This window comes from Protomyctophum parallelum (genome assembly GCF_964188405.1).
Source record: "Protomyctophum parallelum genome assembly, chromosome: 1".
Classification (NCBI taxonomy): domain Eukaryota; kingdom Metazoa; phylum Chordata; class Actinopteri; order Myctophiformes; family Myctophidae; genus Protomyctophum; species Protomyctophum parallelum.
Window position 1 is genome coordinate 42,385,971 of NC_139697.1, and position 26,029 is coordinate 42,411,999.

Here is a 26,029-nt window from a genome sequence, read left to right on the forward strand (position 1 = left end):
TTAACTCATTGACGACCGTTGCATCCAATTATACAAAGCCCACATGCAGTGGTGTAAATTAACTAAGTACATTTACTCGAGTAATTTGAGGTATTTGTACTTTACTTGAGTATTTCCAATTTCCAATACTTTTACTTTTGCTCCACTACAATTATTTGAAAACTTTAGTATCTAGTTACTTAGAAAAGATACATGAACCTTAACACTTCAACCCTATATACATTTCAGCTATTTGAATAAATAATACTGTTGGTCATTGGTCAATAGAGGCCCGGCTAAGGCTCATCAACATGTGATTCCAATTTGGGGATGATTGTGTGATGCCGGTGTTCCATTCACGAGCAACGGGGGTGGAGGTTCGCTTTCAACACTTTCGCTTGTAGTTACAGCGAGCCAGCCACTCCAACATAAATCAAACAAACTGCAGCCTTTCAGGTTCCTCCCCCCCCATGTGTTGGCTACAGTGTTATTTTAACTTCATCTATCTGTTATGATCGAGTCGCCATTGTCTGGCTTCTAGCCATGCATTCTATGTATGTATAATTATCCAGTATCCACATATCTGAATATCTTACAGTATCCACATAACCACCTCTATTCTTCTTCCTTTCCTGTAAGGTAGTCCTGCCAATGTTGGGAGCTTGTGCAAAAATGTATTTGTACCCTCTTCTTTATACCTGTGTAAACCTTTGATATTAGGGGAATACTTCTGCCACAGATGTCATGTTTGACCGACTGACCATAAGGCCGTTACCAGGGAATGCAGTGAGACACCATTGTCATGCAGTGTGTCTAGATACGGTAGGCTACCGTAGGGGTGGACATTGGAGGGTCCGTCGCACTCACCTTGTCCGACATTCTTTAGCATTTAATCATGTGGTAAATTAAATACAACACAAAACTTAATCAGACAGTGTGTGGGCACTGGGCAGGAGTGACCTAACAAAGGATTAAGCCATACAGACATGATGCAAAGCGGAGTGCCTATACAACCTTCTTTGCTGTTCTTGTCTAGAATCACTTTAAACGACGGCCTTGCGTTGTTGTTTTCTAATTCTGTGTAATGTTCTGTTATACAATTGTCCTGTTAAACACTTCCAACCTGGTCAGGTGTCTAAATGCTATAAAAAATAAACTCCTTCAAACATGTTTGAATATAGTGAAAACCCATCACATGGTGACACGTTATGAGCTTGTTCGTCGTACAACAAATTAAACAGGGCACAGTGGTTAATTCCTCACCGACTTTAGCCTGGCATTGATCCAAGACTTGATGGCTGTGCTGGTATCAGCGCATTCCTACGGTCCTGTCTGTCAACAGGACATCAGAAGGAGACAGTTAAGTCCATCCAGGCCTGGCGGCTCAGCCAGTGATCTCCTTGTCGGCCCGAGTTAAAATCCGAGTCCCTGGTCTTGTCTCGCATGTCCCTCGTCTCTCTGCCCTTGGTTTCATGTCTCAGTACTCTCTACTATCAGACAGCTGACGATATGTCTATTCAACGTCCTCGCCTCGGTCAGGGGAACAGTCTTGTCTGTAAGTGTCCTTTGCCACACAAGACGTCTCAGTAGGTGAGAATTTTGTCAGTTGTTTTGCTCAGTCATACCGAGCTCAGTATGCTTCTGGAGCCCACTTCATCCTGTAGGTGTGGAGAAACACTGATTTAATGTACACTACGAAGAGAAATATAGACTGGGGCAGACAGACAGAAGGGATGACAGTCCAGCTTTGACTAGCTTTTCAATGCTGCCTATAGCCTACAGATGTTGAAGCAGGTTCAAGCCAAGCAATGCTGGTACACAAACTTAGGCGGTTCGGGCATCTAGTATAAGGATGCCCCCCGACCTGACCTTGAGGATCCGATGGGGGATGGGGGGGGGGGGTTGTATATCTCCACACTGGCCTCGGAATCCCTCAGGAGGAAGTGGCTAAGTTGGGCTCTCTGTTGGAACTGTTATCCCCGCAACCCGATTCTGAATAAGCGGTTGAAATTGGATGGATGGATGTAAGAAATAAGGTTAGTTGCATCCAAATACAGTTATATTGTAAGAAATAAGGCAATTCTATATTGAGGAATAAAATAAAATAACATGGCACAGTCTTGAAAAGATTATTTATTTAGGGTAATTTTCTATTTCACTCCCCCCCCCCCCCCCTGCAATACCTTTGTGTCTCACTAGGGGGGGGGGGGGGGGGGGCACATACCACTCTAATTTGTCCCATACTGTCTTGTTATAAAACAGTAACACCTTAAAAATGAACAAACAAAAGAAAACATACTTTGTAAATTCAGTAATAGTCATTTCGGACTAAGAACTTAATACTTGACTTTATAGCAGTTGAAGACTAGAAGATACTTTATAAACATTTAATTTCTAGTATCACCTCCAGAGGGCGCTAACCAGTTCCAGACAGTTACCTTTGATCTCCTTAGTGATTGGTATACTATACATACAGTACATACTTACGTACATATTCAACAAACAATGAAAAATAAAGTACAAAATACCGGCAGGAAGAAATGCATATCATTAGAAGACACATCATTTATATATTTGGGAAATACAAAATGGCATCTTGTGATTTCTAAAGATCCAAAACAAAACGAAAAAGTATCCTTTCAAGATCAAAAACATGAATAAACTGTAAAGTGAATTATTGACCTTGTATGTGTTATGCGTGCCAGCCTGATACACAGTTAAACCGTAGTGTTAATTTAACTCCAGGAGTGTATGGGTCCATTTGGTTCTATTTACACTGACAAAGTGTACACAACTAAATTGAGTATTTTACTGTGTACGAGTAATTTTGTATTTGGTCATGTTTCAGGCCTTCCAGATCTGAATATTCCACGATCCAACATTTTAGGATGTATTAAACAATAAAAAATCCTAAGTAGCCTATATTCAAGGTCCCTGAAATCATGGCAGTGTTTCCAGTGATGTGACATATTTTAGTAGCAAAGAGGACATGATTGTAACAAATCCTTCTCTTTGGTCTCTTTGAACAACATTATTGAATGTTTTTTTTAACTTTATTATACTAATGCATTATTGCCATGCAGCTGAATTGTTATCTTGTTTCATTGTCTACATGTTTTCAATGTCATTGTTAGCATTTAGCTAATGTAAACAAGTTTGCAACATACTGCATCATGTCACCAAGTAAAACATTTGTTTGGTTCAAGGTTCAGTGTTTACTTGCATACATTGGACTGATAATATAGCTTGAACTGGTCTCAAATTAATTCAGTTGAACTGAATTGATAATGCATCACAAATCAAGAACAGCTAAGAGAATAAATAATCTCTTCAAACTTATATCACAACTTCATCAAAATGAAGTTTCTATATGCTAGTTGTCATTCAACTGTCGTCACAGGTAATTAGTTTGAAATAATATCTTGACACCAGCAGAAATTATGAGTTGCACACATTTCAGACAAATGGATTTAAATACTGCCATCTGTGTTTGGAATTAGAACTTCACCATTTTGTTCCCATCTAGAATATACAATTCAAGAATTTACTTATTTTTTAAGAATTGTTTCTTCTAAAATGTCTTCTACTAAGTAAAATGTCTTTCATTCTATGTACAACTCAAATAATATTTGAAGTCCTCACATATATTTGATCTAAGTGTACTGTATATTGACCTATTGCTGATAATGTTTGATTGCGGTTTACGTAGATAAATGCTCAACATACATAGAGAAGAGAATACATGTTTTTCTATGTGCTTAAATAAAATACAAAATAAATATAAATCATTTACACAATGAACATTAAAAAGGTTTGGATAATCCTAATTTACTGAAATATCAGACGTTCAAGTATCTAAATACCTATTTTGTGTGTGTGTGTGTGTGTGTGTGTGTGTGTGTGTGTGTGTGTGTGTGTGTGCACACGCTGCAAAATATACGCAGCATTTCCAAAACCTTTGTTACAAACTCCAGTCTTCCACATTGGTCCAAGTCTTGGTACAAAATGCATTTGCAGGTAATTCAGACACAGGTAGCTAAGGTTCCGCTACCAGGCTGCTCTTTGTGTTTCTCCCTCTCTTTTGCATAACTCCTCCCCTTCCTGTCACCCACAGACAGGGGGACAGCTCATTGGTGCAACGATTACAACGAAACGGAAGTGGTATGAATCCAGATAATCCACACTGAAGCTGAAGTTAAGGCCACACAGCGCCACGAGTCAAAACATTCAGACTGCCATAAGCCACAGAAATAATCATTCTATACGTGCAGAAAGGTTAAAAGTACTAGTTCCGAAGTCATTGTTTCAAAACAAACAGTTAAGCCTAGTTCAGTGGTTCTTAAAGTGGGGTCCAGGGACCCTCAGGGGTTGTAACACTCTGAGAGTGTTGCAAATAGAACCACATTTGGTTCCATTTGTACACTCTCAGGGTTATGGGAGGGTCTTTGAAATGTAGAAGTTGACACTGCAGCATACTACAAACAAAGCCAAGGCATTTCTCAGCTTGGGCAGGGTTTCATTAGACTCAACAATGTCGTTTTATTGTTATTGACCTGCCAAAGACAAAAGCATATTCTAGATAATTTGAAGTATGCTGCAGCTCTTTGTCTTCTGTAGGAACCATTGTGGGGAGTCTTTGTTTCGAGGGGGGACGTACTAGCAGTGTGACACGGTAGCCTGGCGTTGTTCAGCTCCGTTTTCACTCTCCTCTGGAATATCTTGAAGATCTGGAAACAGGAGACAGTAATTAAAATGTTATTCATTTCTGCAACTTCAATTTACCTCGTTCTAAAATATGTATGCTTTATTTAGATTGGGCAGTGAAAAACAGAAAAGGTTTGGGGACACAAAATATTAATGAAATCCACATGTCACACAAACATACACGATGCAATGCAATATAACTGTACAAACAAAATAACAGGTAACACAATTGCATGATGGCAACGAATGGAGTCTGTTTCCTGTTTCTGCACAAGGAGGGCGAGTGTATTTCAGTTTTTTATACCCAGCACCCTAATCAAGGGAACTTGATTCAGCTGGAGGGGCACTTCCTGACGAGGGAACCTCCCGAGAGCACTTCAAGTCAAGGGACTGGTTTCAGAAAGGGCCATACACACAAATAAAAGTATTCAATCAATCAATCAAAACTAAGGAGTGACATAACAATTTATCATAGTTTGTAACCAAACTACTCAAATTTCATTGTACGACTACTCGCTGGATATAGCGGACCTACAAGCTCACAACACATGAGCCCACAGGCTGGGAATTGCTGGTGTAGATCTGTAGATCTAGGTGTGGATCTTTTTTCTTTTTTTCCCCTAAATCTTTATCCCACAATTTTCGTAACCCAATGTTTTCACCAAGTGTCAATTGTCTAATGTAATTCTGGGCTCTACACTCTCTCTGCAAACCTGGGGAGAGCATGATCTCATGCTTCCTTTAATGCATGAGGAGTCCAAGCTGCTTTTTTTCACATGACAGGGGGGAGTTCCCCCGGTTGGACGTAACGCGTGGAAGGGACACGTTGTTCCAACCAGTTCCTTTCCCCTCCGTCAGGTGCCCCAGCTGGCCAGGGGGAGGCAGTATTAGAGGCTCTATCTATTCTAAACCTTTAGGCCGGATTACACTGTTTATGAAGAAATAACACATTTCATTCTTATTTTGTTTGATGGATGAAGAACAATGTCTCAATTGCAATACTGTATTGTCCCTTCAACCTGATATACTGTACATAGTTTGTGACAATTGCACATAATGATATTGTATTTATGCACATAATGATATTGTATTATCTGCTTGATCTATGCATGTCCTTATATACGTGTGATATGGGGGCATGTAGAAAACTGTGAACCGGCTTTTAAGTCCATAATGAACATTCCTAGCTCACATGAGAGGTAACAGGTCTGATTGAATGTCACCCAACTTTATTAATAGAGGAAGTGACACTGGAGGGAGGGGGAACAAACAAATCCAGGTACCTGGGTGAACAGGACAGAGAGGAGCTCCGTGGCGCCAGATAGGCCTACCGTTTAAATCACTGCACTAAAGTGTTAATGTGTAGTATCTGCAGCCGAGATAAAAGTTTGACAGCGGAAACAGGAACACGCAAGCCTGTTGCTGTCGTTGGATCACGGTCGTTTGGACTTTGGAAGCGGACTCTTCATGCTGTGTGGATTATAGAGACTATAGTGCGCGTGCACGCGGAGAGGAGGACCGACGCGAGTCGCGCGACTGCTATTTTGTTTATTTGAACTTGTTTATTGTTTATATATGATGTTGTGATCCTAAGGGGTTGCTGGGACTCATTTGGGTTTGGAGGGGGTTTGAGTAGTGTTTGATTTCTGTCTTTTCTGTTGTGTAAACTGCGTGTGTATTGATTGCCATTCTGTTTGCTCAACACCATTGCGTGGCTTCTATATAAAATACCACAGAGTTAACCCGACGATCCTGCTGTTTTATTCCTTTAGCGATAATTATCCTTTCAGTGGAAAAGGCCGATTGTTACAAGTTTACATCTAGAATGATTCTGTGAAACCATTTGCATAGTGGAGAGAGAGAGAGAGATAGAGATAACAAGATAGATGAGTGTAACACAGGAAAAACGGAAAGACTTTTCCACCCACACATCTGAGAGAGGGCACTCATTCTCTCGCTCGCTCGCACACACACACACACACACACACACACACACACACACACACACACACACACACACATTGACATTGTGTGCCTCATGGCAAATGTCAATGCCTTATATAAGCAGGTGTGTGTGTGTGTGTGTGTGTGTGTGTGTGTGTGTGTGTGTGTGTGTGTGTGTGTGTGTGGGGGGGGGGGGTACGTCTTTCATTCCTCACTAAGAAGAGTTTGAGATTCTTCATGTTATTTACTGTTATTTTCTTCCTTTGGTTGAGAGAGGCGGGACTGCACTGAAACCCACATCAACACATCCCATAATATACAGAAGTGTGGATGGGTCAGCCTGGGTTTAGCTGGACAGAGAGGGTCTCAGGAGGAGGAGGGGACAGTCCATCGTTGGGGTGAGAGGCGTCCTTGATGATACGAAGTGCATCATAATCCCTATTGTATATAGCAGTACTGATTTGGTATCTGGATGTGCAGTAAGAAGTGAAGTAGAAAGTACAAGTGTGTGTGTGTGTGTGTGTGTGTGTGTGTGTGTGTGTGTGTGTGTGTGCATACCTCTGGGACTCTCAGAGCGCGGGGACTCTTTCCCGTCGTCCTCGTCTGATGTCATGTCCACCTCGCCGTCGCTGCAGTCCTGGAGGCCATCTTCTGATTGGTCGATGGAATCCTGGCTGGCCAATTGCGAGTCGGCGCCATGGCCAAGTTCATTTCTCTGCAACGACAAACATACAAACAATAAAACAAGCAGGACAGTTTTTCCTTAACGATTAAATCTGCATCAGAACTGTAGATTTTTAGAATTCACTCCTTTGCTAGCCTGAGCTAACGTGTTAGGTTTCTGGGTCGCGACTGAGATTTGCGCACGCCCTGATTGGATCCCACCGATCTGTCTGTCAGCCGACGAAAATGAAAGCCAGGTACCGAGGCTACTCCTTTGCTATTCATAATCACACAAAAATGTTGTGTTCGTTGTGTGCTGCTTGTCTGCAGCATGCCTTATCTAACCTACCTATGGTAAGATAAACAAGTGCCTTAAAAGCTATTGCCGTGAGTGCTGGTTTACTTCTCTGTTTAAAATGTGGTGTCTGACCGTGCACCCGGTAAAATGATTAAAGTGAGTGAGACGAGATGGAGTCGTGCATGCTGCCTTCTATTCGATATAATATAATTATGTCATTGTCTTTTTAGAAAAAATTACAAAAACTATTATTTGTTGTAAATGTTTTTTTAGTGTTCAACAATAGAACAATAAACATCTTGACTCAAAATTGTTAGTGTCACCAATTAATCGTCATGTAAAATGTCATAATCGTGATTCGTGACATTTTGGTTCCAACAGATACTCATTTACAAAAAGCCATTCTAACCTCAGAGGAGTGCTCCCCCGCCGTCGTGGCCGAGCCGCTGCTGCTGGCTCTCATGTCTCGGACCTGCCTCTCCAGGTGGGCGCGGGCCCTCTCGCTGTCCTTCAGGCGGCCATCGGACCCCCGGAGCCTCGTCAGCTCCTCCTGCAGCAGGCTGTGCTGCCTCTGGAGCAGATTGAGCTCGCCCATGGGGGACCCGGGCCCCTGTTGTTGCTCGGAGCCCTGGGGCCCCGTGGCGTCACGGGACAGAGAACGCCTCAGACGGCTGGGGGGCGGTTGGGCCGAGGCCTCCGGGTGGAGGCACAGCTCTACGATGGAGTCCTGCTTGATGACCACACCCTGCAGCACACCGGAGATGATGATAGGAGGGAAATAATAACACCTAAACCCATTCTGACCTGAGATCAGATTCATACGAGGTTTCCACTGGACACACACTGGTCTGATGAACCCATTCTGACCCGAGATCAGATTCTAAAAAATGTCAGTCGTTCTTCGATTTTTCAAAAATAGCAGACCTACAAGCTCGTAGCGCGCCACTCGGTGGCGCGCTATGAGCTTGTAGATCTGCTATTTTTCAATAGCTAAAGCATGACATGATGCTAACACCAAAATGGGTCCCCGTTCAGAATGGGTTAACCCATTTAGACCAGGGAACCAAATGTCTTCTAAATCCTGACAGTTTTTTTGAAAAACCCATGTTTCTATGTCAGTGGTTCTCAAACATTTTCATGTCAAGGACCCCCAAGATTATATGTAATTGGCCGCCGACCCCCATCTGAAAGATTTGAGTTAAAAGCGTTGAAAGAATATATATTCAAATATTTGCACTACATTTTCACGCTTTTTCAAAAATAGCAGACCTACAAGCTCGAGCTTGTAGATCTGCTATTTTTCAATAGCTAAAGTACAACATAATTACACTTAAAACACCAAAAGGGGTTCCCGCCCAAAATGGGTTAAAGGACAATTCCGGATTAACCATTGTTTTACATTTAATAACGAGTGGAACAGGTGAAAAGTGACATTCATAGGCTCGTTTACAGAAGCCCCTTTGGGACAAAACACTGTGCATCGTATCTGGACATTATGAAAGACAGATGTGTAGTTTTGTTTTAGTTTTTTCTCAGAACGATCAAAATAAGCGATTTAGCGCATGACCCAGCACCGAGGTGGGCTCTGTTTGGAATGATGTAAACTCGTTATTGGATATAATAACATCAGATTAAGGTACGGACCTTAATCTGATGTTAATCCGGAATTGTCCTTTAAATCAAATCGCATCAAAATAAATGATGCAAGATTAGCTCAGACGCTTACGCGTTTTGGCCTCAGCCTTCCCCAGAGCAGATTAAAAAGTGATACTGTGTACTGTACTGTACAGTAGGTCCCTCTTTTAGACATACACATCATCATCCCCACCTAGGGGTGTAGGGGGGAGGTCCTTGCTTGACACTAGGTTACACCATATCACAGTCACAGTCAGATTAGCAGTTCACAACAATACAGTCAGTTCGCAAAGTCACTGAATAAAAACAGACTATTGTAATAAAACCTCGCGGTCATATGTACTGTATGGGGTATGATTGATTTCATTGGAAGGTACAGTATGCTGTAGGTCTAGAGTCAATAGCAATACTTCCTGTACAGTATATGTCATAAAATGTGATGATGAAAGCCACAAACCTGGAGCGCATGGAGATGAGCGCTGACATTCATCAGCCTCTGGCTGATCTCCTGCAACAAAGATTATTTTATATTAGCTGTTTATTCAAAATGCATTAATTGCATGCTTTAAAAATACTGCAGGCATAATAATAGCTTGTTAAAAACAAATTGTTAAAATATGGAGTCTCCATAATACACAAAGCCACATTGTGTCGGTATTTCTAGGTCTAAAAGGGACATTCATGGAAAGAACAACTAATATGGCACTTTAAAAATCGTCCACACCACAACTATATCGACGAGGATAATGGCGAATGATATCGTTTGGACCACTGTCAGTGATTTCATGAATGACATCAACACTGAAAGCCAATAGAAGGACATCTTGGTCTCACCCACCCACCCTTTAAAATTGTTAAAGGACAACTTTAGTTTTTTTCAACCAAGGTTCATGTTTTAGGTTGTTAATAGAGAAAGTAAAAGATGAGTGTTATTTTTTTTTCATTTGCTGCTTTCTTTAGTTTTAGGGATTTTAGCTGTTTTTGACAGGGGGGCGGGGGCATTCGAGCATGGGGCTAAATATGTATTTCTTTACAAAATGTTATAGTGATTTTATTTTATTTTATTTACTATAGTCCTACTAGACCTCAAGAAATTACATCTGGCCACAGAAGATCACGGGATCTAGTGAATGTGAAGGAGACCTACTGGGGGGAAGCCACACTGTGTCGTAGGCTCAATATGTCAGTTTGTCACATTCAGTAGATCCTGTGATCTTTTGTGGCCAAATGTAATTTATTTGAGTCTAGTAGGACTATAGTAAATAATAAAAAAATAATCGCTATCAAATTTTGTAAAGATATAAATATTTAGCCCTGTGCTCGAATGCCCCCACCCCCCCTGTCAAAAACAGCTAAAATCCATAAAAATATTTATAGTTATCGTGCTTGCTGTGAAGGGCTCTTTACTCTGTAATGCAGTGTGGTATAATTATTTTTGTTCATTCACCACACATTACCATATATTTGCCTAACGTGCACTTTTCCACTGGGTATATGTTAAGAATTGACAGCATGTACATGTGTACATGCTACATAATGTGTATAATATGTATATGTGTACATGCTACATAATGTGTATACAGTATATGTGACGTGTACATGCTACATAATGTGTATATGTGACGTGTACATGCTACATAATGTGTATATGTGACGTGTACATGCTACATAATGTGTATATGTGACGTGTACATGCTACATAATGTGTATATGTGACGTGTACATGCTACATAATGTGTATATGTGACGTGTACATGCTACATAATGTGTATATGTGTACATGCTACATAATGTGTATATGTGTACATGCTACATAATGTGTATATGTGTACATGCTACATAATGTGTATATGTGTACATGCTACATAATGTGTATATGTGTACATGCTACATAATGTGTATATGTGTACATGCTACATAATGTGTATATGAGTACATGCTACATAATGTGTATATGTGTACATGCTACATAATGTGTATATGTGACGTGTACATGCTACATAATGTGTATATGTGTACATGCTACATAATGTGTATATGTGTACATGCTACATAATGTGTATATGTGTACATGCTACATAATGTGTATATGTGTACATGCTACATAATGTGTATATGTGTACATGCTACATAATGTGTATATGTGACGTGTACATGCTACATAATGTGTATATGTGTACATGCTACATAATGTGTATATGTGACGTGTACATGCTACATAATGTGTATATGTGACGTGTACATGCTACATAATGTGTATATGTGTACATGCTACATAATGTGTATATGTGACGTGTACATGCTACATAATGTGTATATGTGTACATGCTACATAATGTGTATATGAGTACATGCTACATAATGTGTATATGTGTACATGCTACATAATGTGTATATGTGACGTGTACATGCTACATAATGTGTATATGTGACGTGTACATGCTACATAATGTGTATATGTGACGTGTACATGCTACATAATGTGTATATGTGTACATGCTACAGTACATAATGTGTATATGTGTACATGCTACATAATGTGTATATGAGTACGAGCATGAATCACTGTACCTCACTGGGGGTCTTGTCTCGACTACCGCTGTGGTCCTGCAACCACAATGTTATAACTGTCAGAAAGACTGCATTTCTGATCATTGATCTCCAAGCTCACACAATGCATCGCAATGCCACGATGCTTCACGATGACACTGCTGATATACAGTAGGCCTACAATAATAATAAGCACTTCAAATATTACAATAACTTCTGCAAAGAGGGATTCACGGAGACGGAGTTGCAGTTTCAGTAAACTAACGAGAGAAGTGTGATTATCTTCTGCTCCGAGCGTCTGACTGCACCAGCCCTGAGGCACGCAGGGGAGAGGGGTGGAGTTAAGAGACTGACTGCACCAACCCTGAGGCACGCAGGGGAGAGGGGTGGAGTTAGGGGCTTTCACAGACAGCCTGAGGCTGCCATGGAGTTGAGAGGTTCTTTCCGAAGCGGTTTTTGATACTACTTCATTTTCATATTTTCAAAACAACACACAGATGTAGAGGGTGTTTAATAGCATTGATTAATAAAAAAAATTAGTCTTATCCTTTTCAAATATTTTCCAATATCAATGAACAATACATCATATGAAAGCTTACATTCTGTAGTTTCATAATGTTGTAAAAATCAGAAAAATGACCATGGCCCTCAATTCGCCATTCACGTTATGCATGTGCATACCGTCTATAGGGTTTAACCCATTCTGAACGGGCACCCATTTTGGTGTTGGCATCATGTTATGCTTTAGCTATTGAAAAATAGCAGATCTACAAGCTCATATCGCGCCACCGAGTGGCGCGATACGAGCTTGTAGGTCTGCTATTTTTGAAAAATCAAAGACACTTTTAGAATCTGATCTCAGGTCAGAATGGGTTAATAATGAAACTGTCAGGATGTAATAGACATTTTTAGAATCTGATCTCAGGTCAGAATGGGTTAAGTAGTTAACAGTATGAGGTATGATGAAAATAATGACTAATATATGTCAGAAACGTCATGTGTATAAAAGGCTGACCTTCACTGCCGGGGACACGTGTGTTCCGTTGACCAACACCTCCTGACCATCTGTATGCACACACACACACACACACACACACGCACACGCACACGCACACGCACACGCACACGCACACGCACACGCACAAGCACGCACACACACACACACACACACACACACACACACAGGTGTGAAACTCTGAGTGTACAACTTTGTACACTCTCAGAGTTTTGGAGGTCCATGAAATCAAATGCCTAAATTGTAATTGTAACATGAAATATTCTGGGGTCCAAAAACAGTGGAAGTGAACTTACTGATCGCTAGCGCCCCCGTGTGGTTGAGGTTGCTGTTGGCGGTGCAAGGCAGAGGGATCTCCAGGTTGGATCCTAGCAGTAGATTACTCAGCCTGTCAACTGAACAACCCACAAGATAAGACACTTAAAAATGAAACAGTTCAGTGAATACTTCCCAAAGACAGACTCTGTACATTTGAACCCATTCTGACCTGAGATCAGATTCATACGAGGTTTCCACTGGACACACGCTGGACACGCAAAAATAGCAGACCTACAAGCTCATATCGCGCCACTCGGTGGCGCGATATGAGCTTGTAGATTTGCTATTTTTCAATAGCTAAAGCATAACATGATGCCGACACCAAAATGGGTGCCCGGTCAGAATGGGTTAAAAGTAAAGGATGTAAAATAGACCCCTGGGGTCACCCAGTTAACAAAGTAGAAGTATAAGATATGCTCTCACTGTGACGATCTTTATTTTTTATGAATGTCATTATAAAGTCATTACAGTATAACATACATTTAAGAAGTCTTTTGGACAAAACCAGGTTAGTCCAAGGCTTTATACCAGGTTTTCCAGTATATTATCCCTCTACACCAAATCTCTGCCGAAAGCAGCCAGTCTACAAACTCACAATGTGTAGAAGACTATAGAGCTTGTATTTCAAGTGGTTCATTTCTCTGTGCCGGTGCGTACTTACCCTCTGCGATGGCGTCCAGTAGGAGCCTCTCGGCGCGGGGTGCCTGGGGGGTGTCGGCCCTGAACAGGTTGCGAGTGTTGGGCGGCAGCGTTACCTCGTGACCCCCCGTGACCTCCACCAGGTCCGAGAAGAGGTTGACCCTCTCCTGTAGCAGCTCCAATACCTCTCGGTCCTTCTGCTGGATGTCACCTACAGAGAGAGGGGGGGGGGGGATTGATTGATTGATTGCATGATTTAATGAATACTTTAACAATGTGCAAAAGGTACAGAGGTACTGGCCCGGGCTGGCCTAGCGGTCCGGGCACCTATAGATGCCTAGTGCCCATTGCGGGTTCGAGTCCCGTACAAGTAAATGTCCGGAATTGGAAATGTGCTTGAGTGAAAGTACAAAGATAGAAGTTTTCAAATATAAAGCTATAAAAACCTTTTGAAAAGGTTTTTTCTTATAGGTCTACAAGCTCACAATGCGTTACAATGTGAGTTTGTATATCGGCTATTTTCAAATGTACTGTATAGGGCTGAAGTGGTTAACAGATTCTATACATAGGACGTCTGAGAACGTCATAAGGATCCCGAAATATTAGTACTATTGACGTGTGAGGACGTCCTAGCGACGTCCCAGCGACGCGGGGCGAGATAAGAATATTCAGAATTTTTCCTATTCTTTTTTTTGGCATTTCGCTTTTCGCTTGCCGTATGCTAACGCTCAGTGCAACTATTAGCTTGTCATTGACTCCCATGTTAGCGCGGCGGAAAGAATGACTCGTATCTCCTAATCCAGGGCGCTCTCCGTGGTGATGAATGGATCGATATGCTGGCGCTTCATTTCTGCTCCTCATCCGTCTCTCCCGCAAAATATGAACGCTTTTTGGAGCGTAAAACAATATATTAAGATGATCGGGGATGTGAGGTCCCTTTGTAAAGTCAACTTTTTAGGCAAGCGTTTCCTGTTTCATGGCTTTCAAAGTAAAAGCGATCAGACAACTCTGGCACTCTATAGCCTTTATTTTGAAGGCACTTCCTGTACTAAACGTGTTGTATATTTTGTAATCCATATCAAATCAAAGTAACTAAAGTACAATATTTACCTCTGAGATGTAGTGGAGTAGATACAAAAGTATTAGAACTACTCAAGTAAAGTGCAAATACCTCAAAAAGTACAAAGGATGCTTGTGTTGGCTGTTGAAAAACAGCAGGTAAACATGCACATGTACAATACATCTGCTACTTTTGGACATTTTTGAAAGATCTTGAACTGCAGGAGTGAGAACTACTGATTTTAGAAGGCATTTGTAGAATGGGCATCAGGTCTTAATGGGTTGATGTAACGGGTTAAAATGAACCAGAATATACGGTAGAGAGGAGAGGCTGAGCATTTTCACCAGGTCTGAGTAGGAGGCAGGATTCACGCGCGCACGCGCACACACACACACACACACACACACACACACACACACACACACACACACACACACACACACACACACACACACACACACACACACACACACACACACACACACACACACACACACACACATGCACGCACACGCACATGCACACAGAGTGTGGGCAGAGTAGAGAGCAGAACAGATGATGGAACAGCCACAGGGGGAAGAGAGAGAGAGAGAGAGAGAGAGAGAGAGAGAATAACACAGTACTACAGTACTTAATGGATTTAATTCGATTCAATTAAATTAGTTTTGGATTTGAAACAATTCTAAACCAATCCTACTAGATTCGATCCAGCGCAATTCATTCCGATCTGTTCCAATTCGAACCGATTTTGATTCAATTGGTCATAATGCCTGTTGTGCGAGTATAGAGAAGACACATGGTGGGAGGACATACTGGATTTAAACTATACTGTACATACTGTACAGTATGTGTGCTCCCCATGACAACTCCCTTTCCCCCACGGGGTCAATGAATGCCCGTCCGTCCGCCCGCCCGTCCGCCCGCCCAGGTCAAAGTGTTCCTTTCATCCAAAGTCTGTCTACTGACCTTTCAGTCTTCTGAGCAGAGCCTTATCCTCAGTCTCTATGAGCGGGAAGTCCTCGCGTGATGGACAGCTATAGAAAACACACATGACAAAACAACAATGTGTCCATAAGGGTTAGATCGGTCGATTGCATGGGTAGCTGAATCCATCGATTGGGGTGCATGGGTACAGTGGCGTGCACAGATAGACACTAGGGGGTGCTAGAGCACCCCCTGCCCTTTTGGCAATGTGCTAAAAAAAAAAAAAAAAAAAAAAAACCTTAATTTGTAGTGTGTGGACCATGCGGTGACATTGATCAAATCTTGATAAAAAAACGCTTCTACTATATTATTTAGGCCCCCCACAATCTAAAGCTATGTTTCTATGTCAGTGGTTCTTCGATTAAAAAATAAATAGCAGACCTACAAGCTCGTAGCGCGCCACTCGGTGGCGCGCTATGAGCTTGTAGATCTGCTATTTTTCAATAGCTAAAGCACCAAAAATGCGCTGCACAAGCAGCCCTTTTTTTTCACTTGAGCACCTGCCCCTCTAAATGTCTGTGCACGCCACTGCATGGGTAGCTAAATCCATGTCTCCACTATTGATATCCCCCCCCCTGCTCATGAATGTTTGTGGCAGGTGGGGATATGTTTCATCCCTGCTTCTGGTCAGACTGAAATTAACTATTTTACTGTTTCATTTTAAAACGGGATGTTCACACTGAACACAATTGGCCATATGTGTATACTGTAGGCCTATATCTAATATACTGTGTACTGTATATTTGACATTTCATGGACCCCCGGCCCTGTACAAGAGAGTACAAATGCCAACAAATTATAGACCCCCCAAGGGTTCAATTCGTTCCATTTGTACATTCCATTCCATTCCAAGTTTTGAGAAGAAGAGAGAGCAGGTTAAACAGGTTAAACAACACTGTACTGTAGCTGTAGCTGTACTGTAGCTGCAGCTCAACTTGGATTGTAGCTTTGTAGATTTTGAAGCAATCTACAAAGATTGCAGACCTACAAGCCCATAGCGCACCACCGAGTGGCGCGCTACGAGCTTGTAGGTCTGCTATTTTTGAAAAATCGTGAAAATATTTATTTCAGAAAACTGGAGGATTTATAAGATTTCTTTTAAAATTTTCGAGGTCAGGCCTAAATGGGTTGGTTTCCATATACTGTATATAATATACCTGTACGATACACCTTTCTGTCGGTTGGACACCTTGTATGACCAAAACGGTTACTTTTCAGGGTACAAAAAATAAATAAAAAAATGGCAAAAGCATTAGATCTACAAGCTCAAAACGCATCGCTTCACGCCACATTTCGAGCTTGCAGATCTGCTACTTTTGATGCTTTCGTGTGACGCTGCAGTGTGATCGAGTAGGGCATTCATTTACGAAAACAGTAAGAATATCTGCCCGACAGTGTGTGTGTGTGTGTGTGTGTGTGTGTGTGTGCATGTGCATGTGGACCCACTTGCTGACGGTGTGCTGGATGAGTCGCATCCATTGGTTCTTGTCGTCCTTGGAGGCGGCGTGGACCTCGTACATCTCCGGAGGGGAGGAGTCACTGATGAGGAACAGGCCTCTGTCCTGGCTGGCGATGTCCCTCACTATGAGATGCTGCAGGGACAGCACCGCTGGCTTGTCCTGGAGACAGGCGCACGCACACACACACACACACACACACACACACACACACACACACACACACACACACACACACACACACACACACACACACACACACACACACACACACACACACACACACACACACACACACACACACACACACACACACACACACACACACACACACACACACACACACACACACACACACACACACACACACACACACACACACACACACACACACACACACTCGTTAGGACGGCTTTGAAGATACCTGAAAATTGCCAAAGCATTGCTGAACTGTGAGTGACTTCGCCATACAACTGTAAAGTAGGAAAGCCCTAACTCCATAAATCTATAACCTCCATTGATTTTATTTTGTTTTAATTGTGTGTGTGCGTGTGCACACGTGCATGCGTGGGCACGTGCGTGCGTGTTTCCTACCAGACATGGGAAGATGTATCTCTGATCTTTCTCCTGCAGGAATACCATGATGTCTGTCATGAGAAGAACCTGCAAATCTACACGCACACGCACACGCACACGCGCACGCGCACACACACACACACACACACACACACACACACACACACACACACACACACACACACACACAGATACTTAGTAAAGATTAACATCCATTTTCACTGTAAAATTGAAGCTGATTAATAGGATCTCCTGATTGGATGAATTTTGTAACCCACCTGAAAATGTATGTTCTGTTTAGGACCCAGCCCATAGGAGTACGTGCAGTGACAAATATCACCCTCCCCCAAACACGACCCATGTGTGTGTGTGTGTGTGTGTGTGTGTGTATATATATATATATGCCATGTTGAACAACATGTCAAATATCGGCTGATGATACCGACATACGGTCGACATATCACTGCTTCAGAGCCAGTGAGGTTGCAGTGTACCTTTCAGTCTGGACCCGGGGGGTCAGTGTACCTTTAACACATTCTGACCTGAGATCAGATTCATACTGAGGTTTCCACTGGACACACACTGGTCTGATTAACCCATTCTGACCTGAGATCAAATTTAAAAAAATGTCAGTCGCTCTTCGATTTTTCAAAAATAGCAGACCTACAAGCTCGTATCGCGCCACTCGGTGGCGCGATATGAGCTTGTAGATCTGCTCATTTTTCGATAGCTAAAGCATGACATGACGCCGACACCAAAATGGGTGCCCGGTCAGAATGGGTTAAGTCTGTATTCAGTGTACAGTATACCTTTCAGTCTGGACCCAGGGGGTCTTCCAGAGCAAAGGACCCTTACCTTTCAGTCTGGACCCGGGGGTCTTCCAGAGCAGGGACCCTTCGTGGACGAGCGACCGGCGGAGCATCTCTCCCGGCCTGAACAGGCTCCCGTCCCGCACCTTGGTCTCCGCCCGCGGATCCAGCCTGGCCTGGATCTCCTGCAGACGCTGAGACTTCTCCAGGTCCACCACCTGTAACCAACAGGTCCACAGCGGAGGTCAGTTTGACACGCACATGTGGTCCCCCCCAATTCGCTTTAACCCATTTTGGGGCGGGAATCCATTTTGGTGTTAGCATTAAGCAATGCTTTTGCTATAGAGCACCGAAGTCTGACGTCACTTTCAGTAGAGGGCGTCAGTCCCCAGGTTCATGTATTTTTTTAGTTGCATTGTAATCCCCATAGGGGGGATTTTAGATCGCTTCATATAACAACTGTGTTTGAAAAATAAACATGTCACCCCGGCCGCTTCACTCATATGGATATGAAGAATCAACTGACTGAGAGAAAACGCTAATGTTACTGCTGCTGAATTAGTTAGATTTTCGCTAGAAGCAGACTGTATCATATATGAGTGACTGACTGTTGCAAACGATACAGAGACACCTCCCTGACAATAACGCCGAGACAGCTTGTTTATTTTTGGACCACAACGCTTATAGTAGACGATATTAAGATCACCCCATGTTATTCTCCATAGAGAAATTACTTCCGCGAAGTAGGGGAATCGAAGGGATGAGTGAGTTACGTCAGGACTTCGGTGCTCTATAGAAAAATAGCAGATCTACAAGCTCATAGCGCGCCACCGAGTGGCGCGCTACGAGCTTGTGGGTCTGCTATTTTTTGAAAAATCCAAGAACCACTGACATAGAAACATAGCTTTTTCAGAAAACTGTTCAGGATGCAGAAGACATTTTTAGAATCTGATCTCGGGTCAGAATGGGTTTAAAGGGGAATACCAACATTTTGCTATGTCATTAAAGGGACACTTCACCCTTTTTGCAAAAAAATATATGTTAATGACGTTTAGAAGCTTTAGAACACTTTCCCGGGGGTCTTTATGTGTGTAATATGTGGTTTTAGATATTTTAGATTGTAGCAGTGAGCCTGGTGTCTCTGATGTCATGGACACTGGGCTCACTTCCTTCCTGGACTACATGTTGTCTTAGTAAGACAGCCCTCCACCTATTCACAAGGAGGAGCAGTGCACCAAATAATTATGGGAATTGTAGTCCAGGAAGGTAGTGAGACCAGTGTCCATGACATCAGAGACACTGTGCTCACTGCTACAATCTAAAATATCTAAAACCACATATTACACACATAAAGACCCCCAGGAAAGTGTTCTAAAGCTTCTAAACGTCATTAACATATATGTTTTTGCAAAAAGGGTGAAGTGTCCCTTTAAACCTTAGAGTTGTTGTGTGGAAATAATAAAAAAGTCCCCCCATTCTGTGTTGCCTAGAACTAGAGGTCTGAAACAAATCTGTAACATTATGAAGTACATCTCAGTGACTTTCTCACTCAACAGTAAATAAACCAACATACGGTATGTAGCCTATACAGGGTATTTGCACATTTCTAAAGTGACAATTTAATGACTTTTAAGACATTTTAAATATCAAATTATTATGAAAGAAAGAGACAAATATTGTGAAAATACGCCTCGCTCTGAGCTTGTAGTTCATAAAAAACATTGAACCAATGGAAAGTATTAAAAAGAACTTTGGCGAAAACCTCCTAATTTCATTGGATCCTTTTTTTTTTTTTTTTTATATTTTTTGTCCCACGATTTTGTAACCCATTTTTCACCCCTGTGTCAATCATCCTGTGATGTGATCCTGGGCTCTACACACCCTCCGCCAACCTAGGGAGAGCAACGGACTTAACTCATGCTTCCTTCATGCTTGAGTGTCCAAGTTGCTCCTTTAAACCTGACAGGGGGGAGTTTCCCTGGTTGGACGTAGCGCATGGAAGGAGCACGTTATTCCAACCAGTTCCTTTCCCCTCCAGCAGGCGTCCCGGCTGGCCAGGGGGAGGCAGTTTAGAGACCAGGATTACTGCATGTTTTTGTGAGGGTACCTACCCTAGGGGACACAGGGAGAACATGCAAACTCCACACAGAAAGGCCCTTTCGCCAACCCCGCCTTCGGGTATGGGCACTGATGACGCGGAGGAGGAAACACGCCGCCAGCACCCACAGCGCCCCGAGCGGGAATCGAACCCAGGACCTTCTAGCTGTGAGGCGACAGCACTACCAACTGTGCCACCGTGCCCCGATCCTTAAACTATCTGTCAAACCAGCTAGCTCCACCCGTTATTATTTTTTTCTTCTTCTCATAAATCATTGCTATTGAACACCCTTTAAGTAAAAAATATTGAACCAATGAAAAGTATTAAAAAGCGCCTCGATAAAAACCTGGTTGGTTTCTTCCAGACAGCAGAGATATATAAAAGTTGAGGCGTACCTGTTGGTCTACTGAAGTAAGGAGTTCTCTGACCAGAGACAGAGCCTGGGCTACTGAGGAGGCCTCCTCCTCGTCATCTGAGAGACAAGAACAGACATGACATGTTGAACACTACTACTATCAGTGGTGGAAAGAAAAGTACTTGCATGTTTTACTTAAGTAAGTATCAATACTGTATCAATACTGCAATGTAGAAATACTCAATACAAGTAAGAGTCTGGAATTCCAAATGTACTTGGTATTGACATCAAAATGTAAAGTACAAAAAGTTAAAGTACTCATTATGCAGAATGCCCCGTTTCAAGATTTCAAAATGAATGTATGAAAACCTTTTGAAATATAGAGAATGTGTTGCATTTAAAGCCCCCTAACTCCATGTGAGTGGAGAGGAGGACCTCACCTTTGGTGTTGTCCAGGATGCGCTGGATGATGACAGGGTACTTGGTAATTCGCTGAGTCACCAGCAGGATGCATTCTGGGACTCCATGGCGCCGCAGCAGGTGACCACGACTCAGCCTCTGACATCGGAAGAGAGGGGCGGGGCAAACGTTTTAGAGCAGAGGTTTTCAACCTTTTTATTTATATCAAGCACCCCCAATTTGATATGCTTTCACTCATGGACCCCCATTTGATTGCGAACGCAGTGAGCCACTTACTATGACAGCAGGGGCTGAGTGTCTGTGTGTGTGTGTGTCACGCTGTGTGGTGTCACGCTGTTACACCACCGGCCCGCCACCAGAGGGCGCAGCTGTGGCACGCACGCACGCACGCACACACACACACACACACACACACACAGGGCGCAGCTGTAGCACACACACAACCACACACACACGAGCTGCGTTCGCTTCACGCGTTTGCGCGTCTTACTTGTAAGATTATTATTATTATTATGGTTAATCTACCTGGGACCCCAATGAATTGAGTACAATACAAAGTGTACTGAGATTGTACAAATGGAACCAAATGCACTGGACCTTGCTGAGAAAAGGTGACCTAAAGGTTAGATGAGCACACTTGTTGCCGGATGGTTGCCGGTTCGATTCCCCGGATGCCAATGGTGTGTTTCCAGTGATTACGCTAGAGGATGATCTTCGTGATGCTAGGTTGCTAGGAGACGGATACAACCGGAATGAACCGGAAGTGATTTTCTTTAATACTTCGTCCGCCTCCAGAAAAAAACATATACTGTATCTCTGATAATTTTTTTGGTGAATTAATAAATACCTGGCAATCAATGTGTTAAGGTGTCCCCAACTAAACGATTTATAGTTTTCACAAAATGTTCCTTCTGTCTGTAACTCTGAGAGGGAACAAATGGACCCAAATGGACCCATGTGGCTCCATTGTACACTTAGATTTAATTTGGGTTCTCAACTTCTCACAGATTGATTCTGTGGGATAATGGATAATGGATATCAAACTGTGGGTCTTTGCAATTAAAATCACTGGTTTAAATGTCCAAACGTCCGTACTATCACCGTCAGGTGGAAATGTATACATTATATTTCAACTCTTTGTTTTTCCATAAATTGTCGTGGCAAAAATAGCAAAAAAGATAGCAGCATAGCATGCTCGTTTCTGCTACTTTTGTCAATGCTTTACTTTTAAAATGAAAGTATGCTTGTTGTTTTTTTTTATAAATATTGAATGAAAGAAAAGTATTAACCCATTCTGACCGGGGACCCATTTTGGTGTCAGCATCATTTTATGCTTTAGCTATTGAAAAATAGCAGATCTACAAGCTCGTATCGCGCCACCGAGTGGCGCGATACGAGCTTGTAGGTCTGCTATTTTTGAACAATCGAAGAACGACTGACATTTTTTTAAAATCTGATCTCAGGTCAGAATGTGTCTTTCTTTACCCGTATAAAACACTGGAACCTCTTGTCCCGGGCCAGCAGCTCCTTGTACTGCTTGACGGCCTTCGGGTGTCGACTGCAGAACTCGGCGTATGTCTTCCTCATCTCGTCTGCACACTGGCCTGAGAACTGACACGCACACAAACAACACTCACTCATGTAAATAACAGAGGCTGGCTTATACTATATAATGGTAAACATAAAGAAATATCACTAAGTGATGTTTGTTTTCACTGTACAATAACCAGGTTTTTCCAAATAGATTTTGCACTTTTGGACAAAATATGGGTAAAAAAAACATCAGACCCAAATGCTGTACTGTAATCATAGACTGTAAAAAATATGGACAAAGCGTTCCCCGGGTCTAACATGGACGTAAAATGAAACCTGTTATTCCTGCACTGTAAGTCACCATCTTTCTAGATCCATTTGGGCCCAGCTGGCCATTGGCTGGCTCCGTTTGGGCCCAGCTGGCCATTGGCTGCCCAGACAACGAGGCGGGACTCCCCCCCTTCTTCTCCAATTGGTTTTTATTTTGACTCGAGTGGGTGGGGACTCCCGATCATAGACTGTAACGGTAGCCACGCCCCTCAGAACATACGCGACTTTATGGTCATTTATTTTATAAATGGTATAATTTTCCAAAAAGAATATTATGACATTAGAAATGAGACTTTAAACTAGTGACTGGAAGCAGAAAGTATTCATGACCATGTTTATTAAGGTAATACAGTCTAGGTGAAGTTGGGCCCAAATACATGGACTTCTATGGGGCTATGGGTTTTTTTTGGGTCCAGTGACAGCGCCACAACAGGCCATTATATGAACTTTCAGGAGTTTCAGGCTTCACAAAATATCTGTCTGACTGCCCCCCTGGTAAGTATACAGTACTTCATACCTGCTCTATTAGCACGTCTCCCAGCTGGTTGATGGTGAAGTTGTACGTGGAGCCTTGCTGCAGGCTGTGGTTCCTCCTCTGCAGCAGCTGGGCCAGGAAGCGGCCGTGCAGCGCCGTCAGCCGGTCCAGGCAGGGGAAGATGGCGTGCACCGCGGCGGGCTCCACGTGCACCTCCTCCAGCATGCCCTGGCGGAACACGCGCTCCATGATGCGCAGCGTCCGCATGTGATGCAGCTCCGTCTGGATCAGCTCTGCGTGAGGAACCAGAGGCACAACGCAACGTCACACACCTTAACCCATTCTGACCTGAGATCAGATTCATACGAGGTTTCCGCCGGACACACACTGGTCTGATGAACCCATTCTGACCTGAGATCAGATTCTAAAAATGTCACAGTCGTTCTTCGATTTTTCAAAAATAGCAGACCTACAAGCTCGTATCGCGCCACTCGGTGGCGCGATATGAGCTTGTAGATCTGCTATTTTTCAATAGCTAAAGCATAACATGATGCCAACACCAAAATGGGTTCCCGTTCAGAACTGGTTTTCAAAAACTTTTTTTCCCCACAAACGTGTAAATAATCTTTTCAGAAACCGTTTAACCCTCTAAGACCTAGCGTTGCTTTTTAGCAACAATTTTATTTTAATTAATTACTAAATTATCATTATTTTTTTCTGTTCTTTTTTCACCTAAATGTCATCGGTGATGTTCATTGCAATGCCATTTCAATGCCATTGGTCATGATATTTGCATATAAATACCCCCACAGAGGCTGAAATTCACACAAATTAAAAATGTCTGGACTGTTTGAACATTCTTTTAACCTGACCTTTACCCTAATAAAAGTAGGTAAAATAATTGTAATATATGTTTTTTTGTGATCATTAGAATGTCTAGAACATGTTTTATTCATTATTGTGAAAGATATCCCCCAAATGTAAATTATTAATTTATTATATTATTATATAATTATTATATAATTATTATACATTTTTCATCAAACTTTTATTTTTTTTATTTTTTTTAACATATTTTTTTTGTCTCAGTCCTAGTAGTACAAAGTAGTAGTACGGTTGAAATCAATTTTTTGCAAGTAGAAATTAATGCGGGTCTTAGAGGGTTAATTGTCATCGCAGTGTGGACTACACTGTGATTGGTCTACGTATATTTGTGGGGCTAGATAGCCTATACGTAATACGTATACTGCCAAATCTATGTTCTAGAGATTGACGGCAGAGGAAAACAACAACAAAAACCATTGCACGGTATAGAGCAGCGGAGGGAAAGTAGGAAAAAGAATACAAAATAAAAATGGCCGTCACCGAAGATGACGTCCTGCCTCTTGATGACGTCTTTGCGGTGCGTCTGCAGGTACTCAGAGTCCACGGCCATGCTCCACGAGTCCACCTCGAAGTCACGCCCCTCGATCTCCAGCTCCTCCAGCATGGACACGTAGTACATCTCCCCTGAGAACACACAACAACAATGGCTGTTTTAACTGACCTGAGATCAGATTCATACGAGGTTTCCACTGGACACACACTGGTCTGATTAACCCATTCTGACCTGAGATCAGATTAAAAAAAATGTCAGTCGTTCTTCGATTTTTCAAAAAATAGCAGACCTACAAGCTCGTATCGCGCCACTCGGTGGCGCGATATGAGCTTGTAGATCTGCTATTTTTCAATAGCTAAAGCATAACATGATGCTGACACCAAAATGGGTGCCCGGTCAGAATGGGTTAACACAATTAGAATAAATAAAGTTTTATGAAAAACCTATGTTTCTATGTCAGTGGTGCTCAACCTTTTTCCATGTCAAGGACCCCCAGAATTATCTGTATTTGGCTGCGGGCCCCCTATCTGAAAATATGTTGTTCCAGGGACACCCCCCCAGAAGCACAAGATTTCTGTTAAAAACATTAGCTCTGAAAGAATATTTATTCAAAGATTTGTTCAAATTTATTCTGATCTGCTATTTTTTTTAAAGCTAAAGTATAACATAATCCTTAAAACACCAAAAGGGGTTCCCGTCCCCATTGAGACCTGAAGCCGATTCTGAATCAGTAGTTCTCAAACTTCCTCAAACCCCCAAAATCATATAGATGTATTTGGTTGCGGAACCCCATCTGAAAATGTTATGTG

The 26,029-nt window shown here is 42.4% G+C and overlaps 1 protein-coding gene across 3 annotated transcripts in view; it reads right to left on the bottom strand.

Annotated features, from left to right (window-relative positions):
* Nucleotides 1-2,153: 2,153 nt before the first annotated feature.
* The window catches only part of arhgef2a (Rho guanine nucleotide exchange factor (GEF) 2a), a 45,599-nt gene continuing 21,723 nt past the window's right edge, over nucleotides 2,154-26,029 (bottom strand). For 2 of the 3 annotated variants that reach the window (XM_083777262.1, XM_083777260.1), the window contains exons 7-23: nucleotides 25,208-25,351; nucleotides 23,885-24,135; nucleotides 22,990-23,115; nucleotides 21,525-21,642; nucleotides 21,125-21,201; nucleotides 18,678-18,849; nucleotides 17,841-17,917; nucleotides 17,236-17,408; nucleotides 15,772-15,839; nucleotides 13,768-13,956; nucleotides 13,085-13,183; nucleotides 12,789-12,838; nucleotides 11,795-11,836; nucleotides 9,681-9,731; nucleotides 7,998-8,333; nucleotides 7,186-7,342; nucleotides 2,154-4,706 (exon numbers count right to left, since the gene is read on the bottom strand). In XM_083777262.1, the coding sequence (XP_083633388.1) occupies nucleotides 4,636-4,706; nucleotides 7,186-7,342; nucleotides 7,998-8,333; nucleotides 9,681-9,731; nucleotides 11,795-11,836; nucleotides 12,789-12,838; nucleotides 13,085-13,183; nucleotides 13,768-13,956; nucleotides 15,772-15,839; nucleotides 17,236-17,408; nucleotides 17,841-17,917; nucleotides 18,678-18,849; nucleotides 21,125-21,201; nucleotides 21,525-21,642; nucleotides 22,990-23,115; nucleotides 23,885-24,135; nucleotides 25,208-25,351 (2,201 nt within the window). In that variant the 3' untranslated portion in view covers nucleotides 2,154-4,635. The remainder of the gene's footprint in view (nucleotides 4,707-7,185; nucleotides 7,343-7,997; nucleotides 8,334-9,680; nucleotides 9,732-11,794; nucleotides 11,837-12,788; nucleotides 12,839-13,084; nucleotides 13,184-13,767; nucleotides 13,957-15,771; nucleotides 15,840-17,235; nucleotides 17,409-17,840; nucleotides 17,918-18,677; nucleotides 18,850-21,124; nucleotides 21,202-21,524; nucleotides 21,643-22,989; nucleotides 23,116-23,884; nucleotides 24,136-25,207; nucleotides 25,352-26,029) is intronic. The other variant, XM_083777261.1, reaches the window with a different exon arrangement.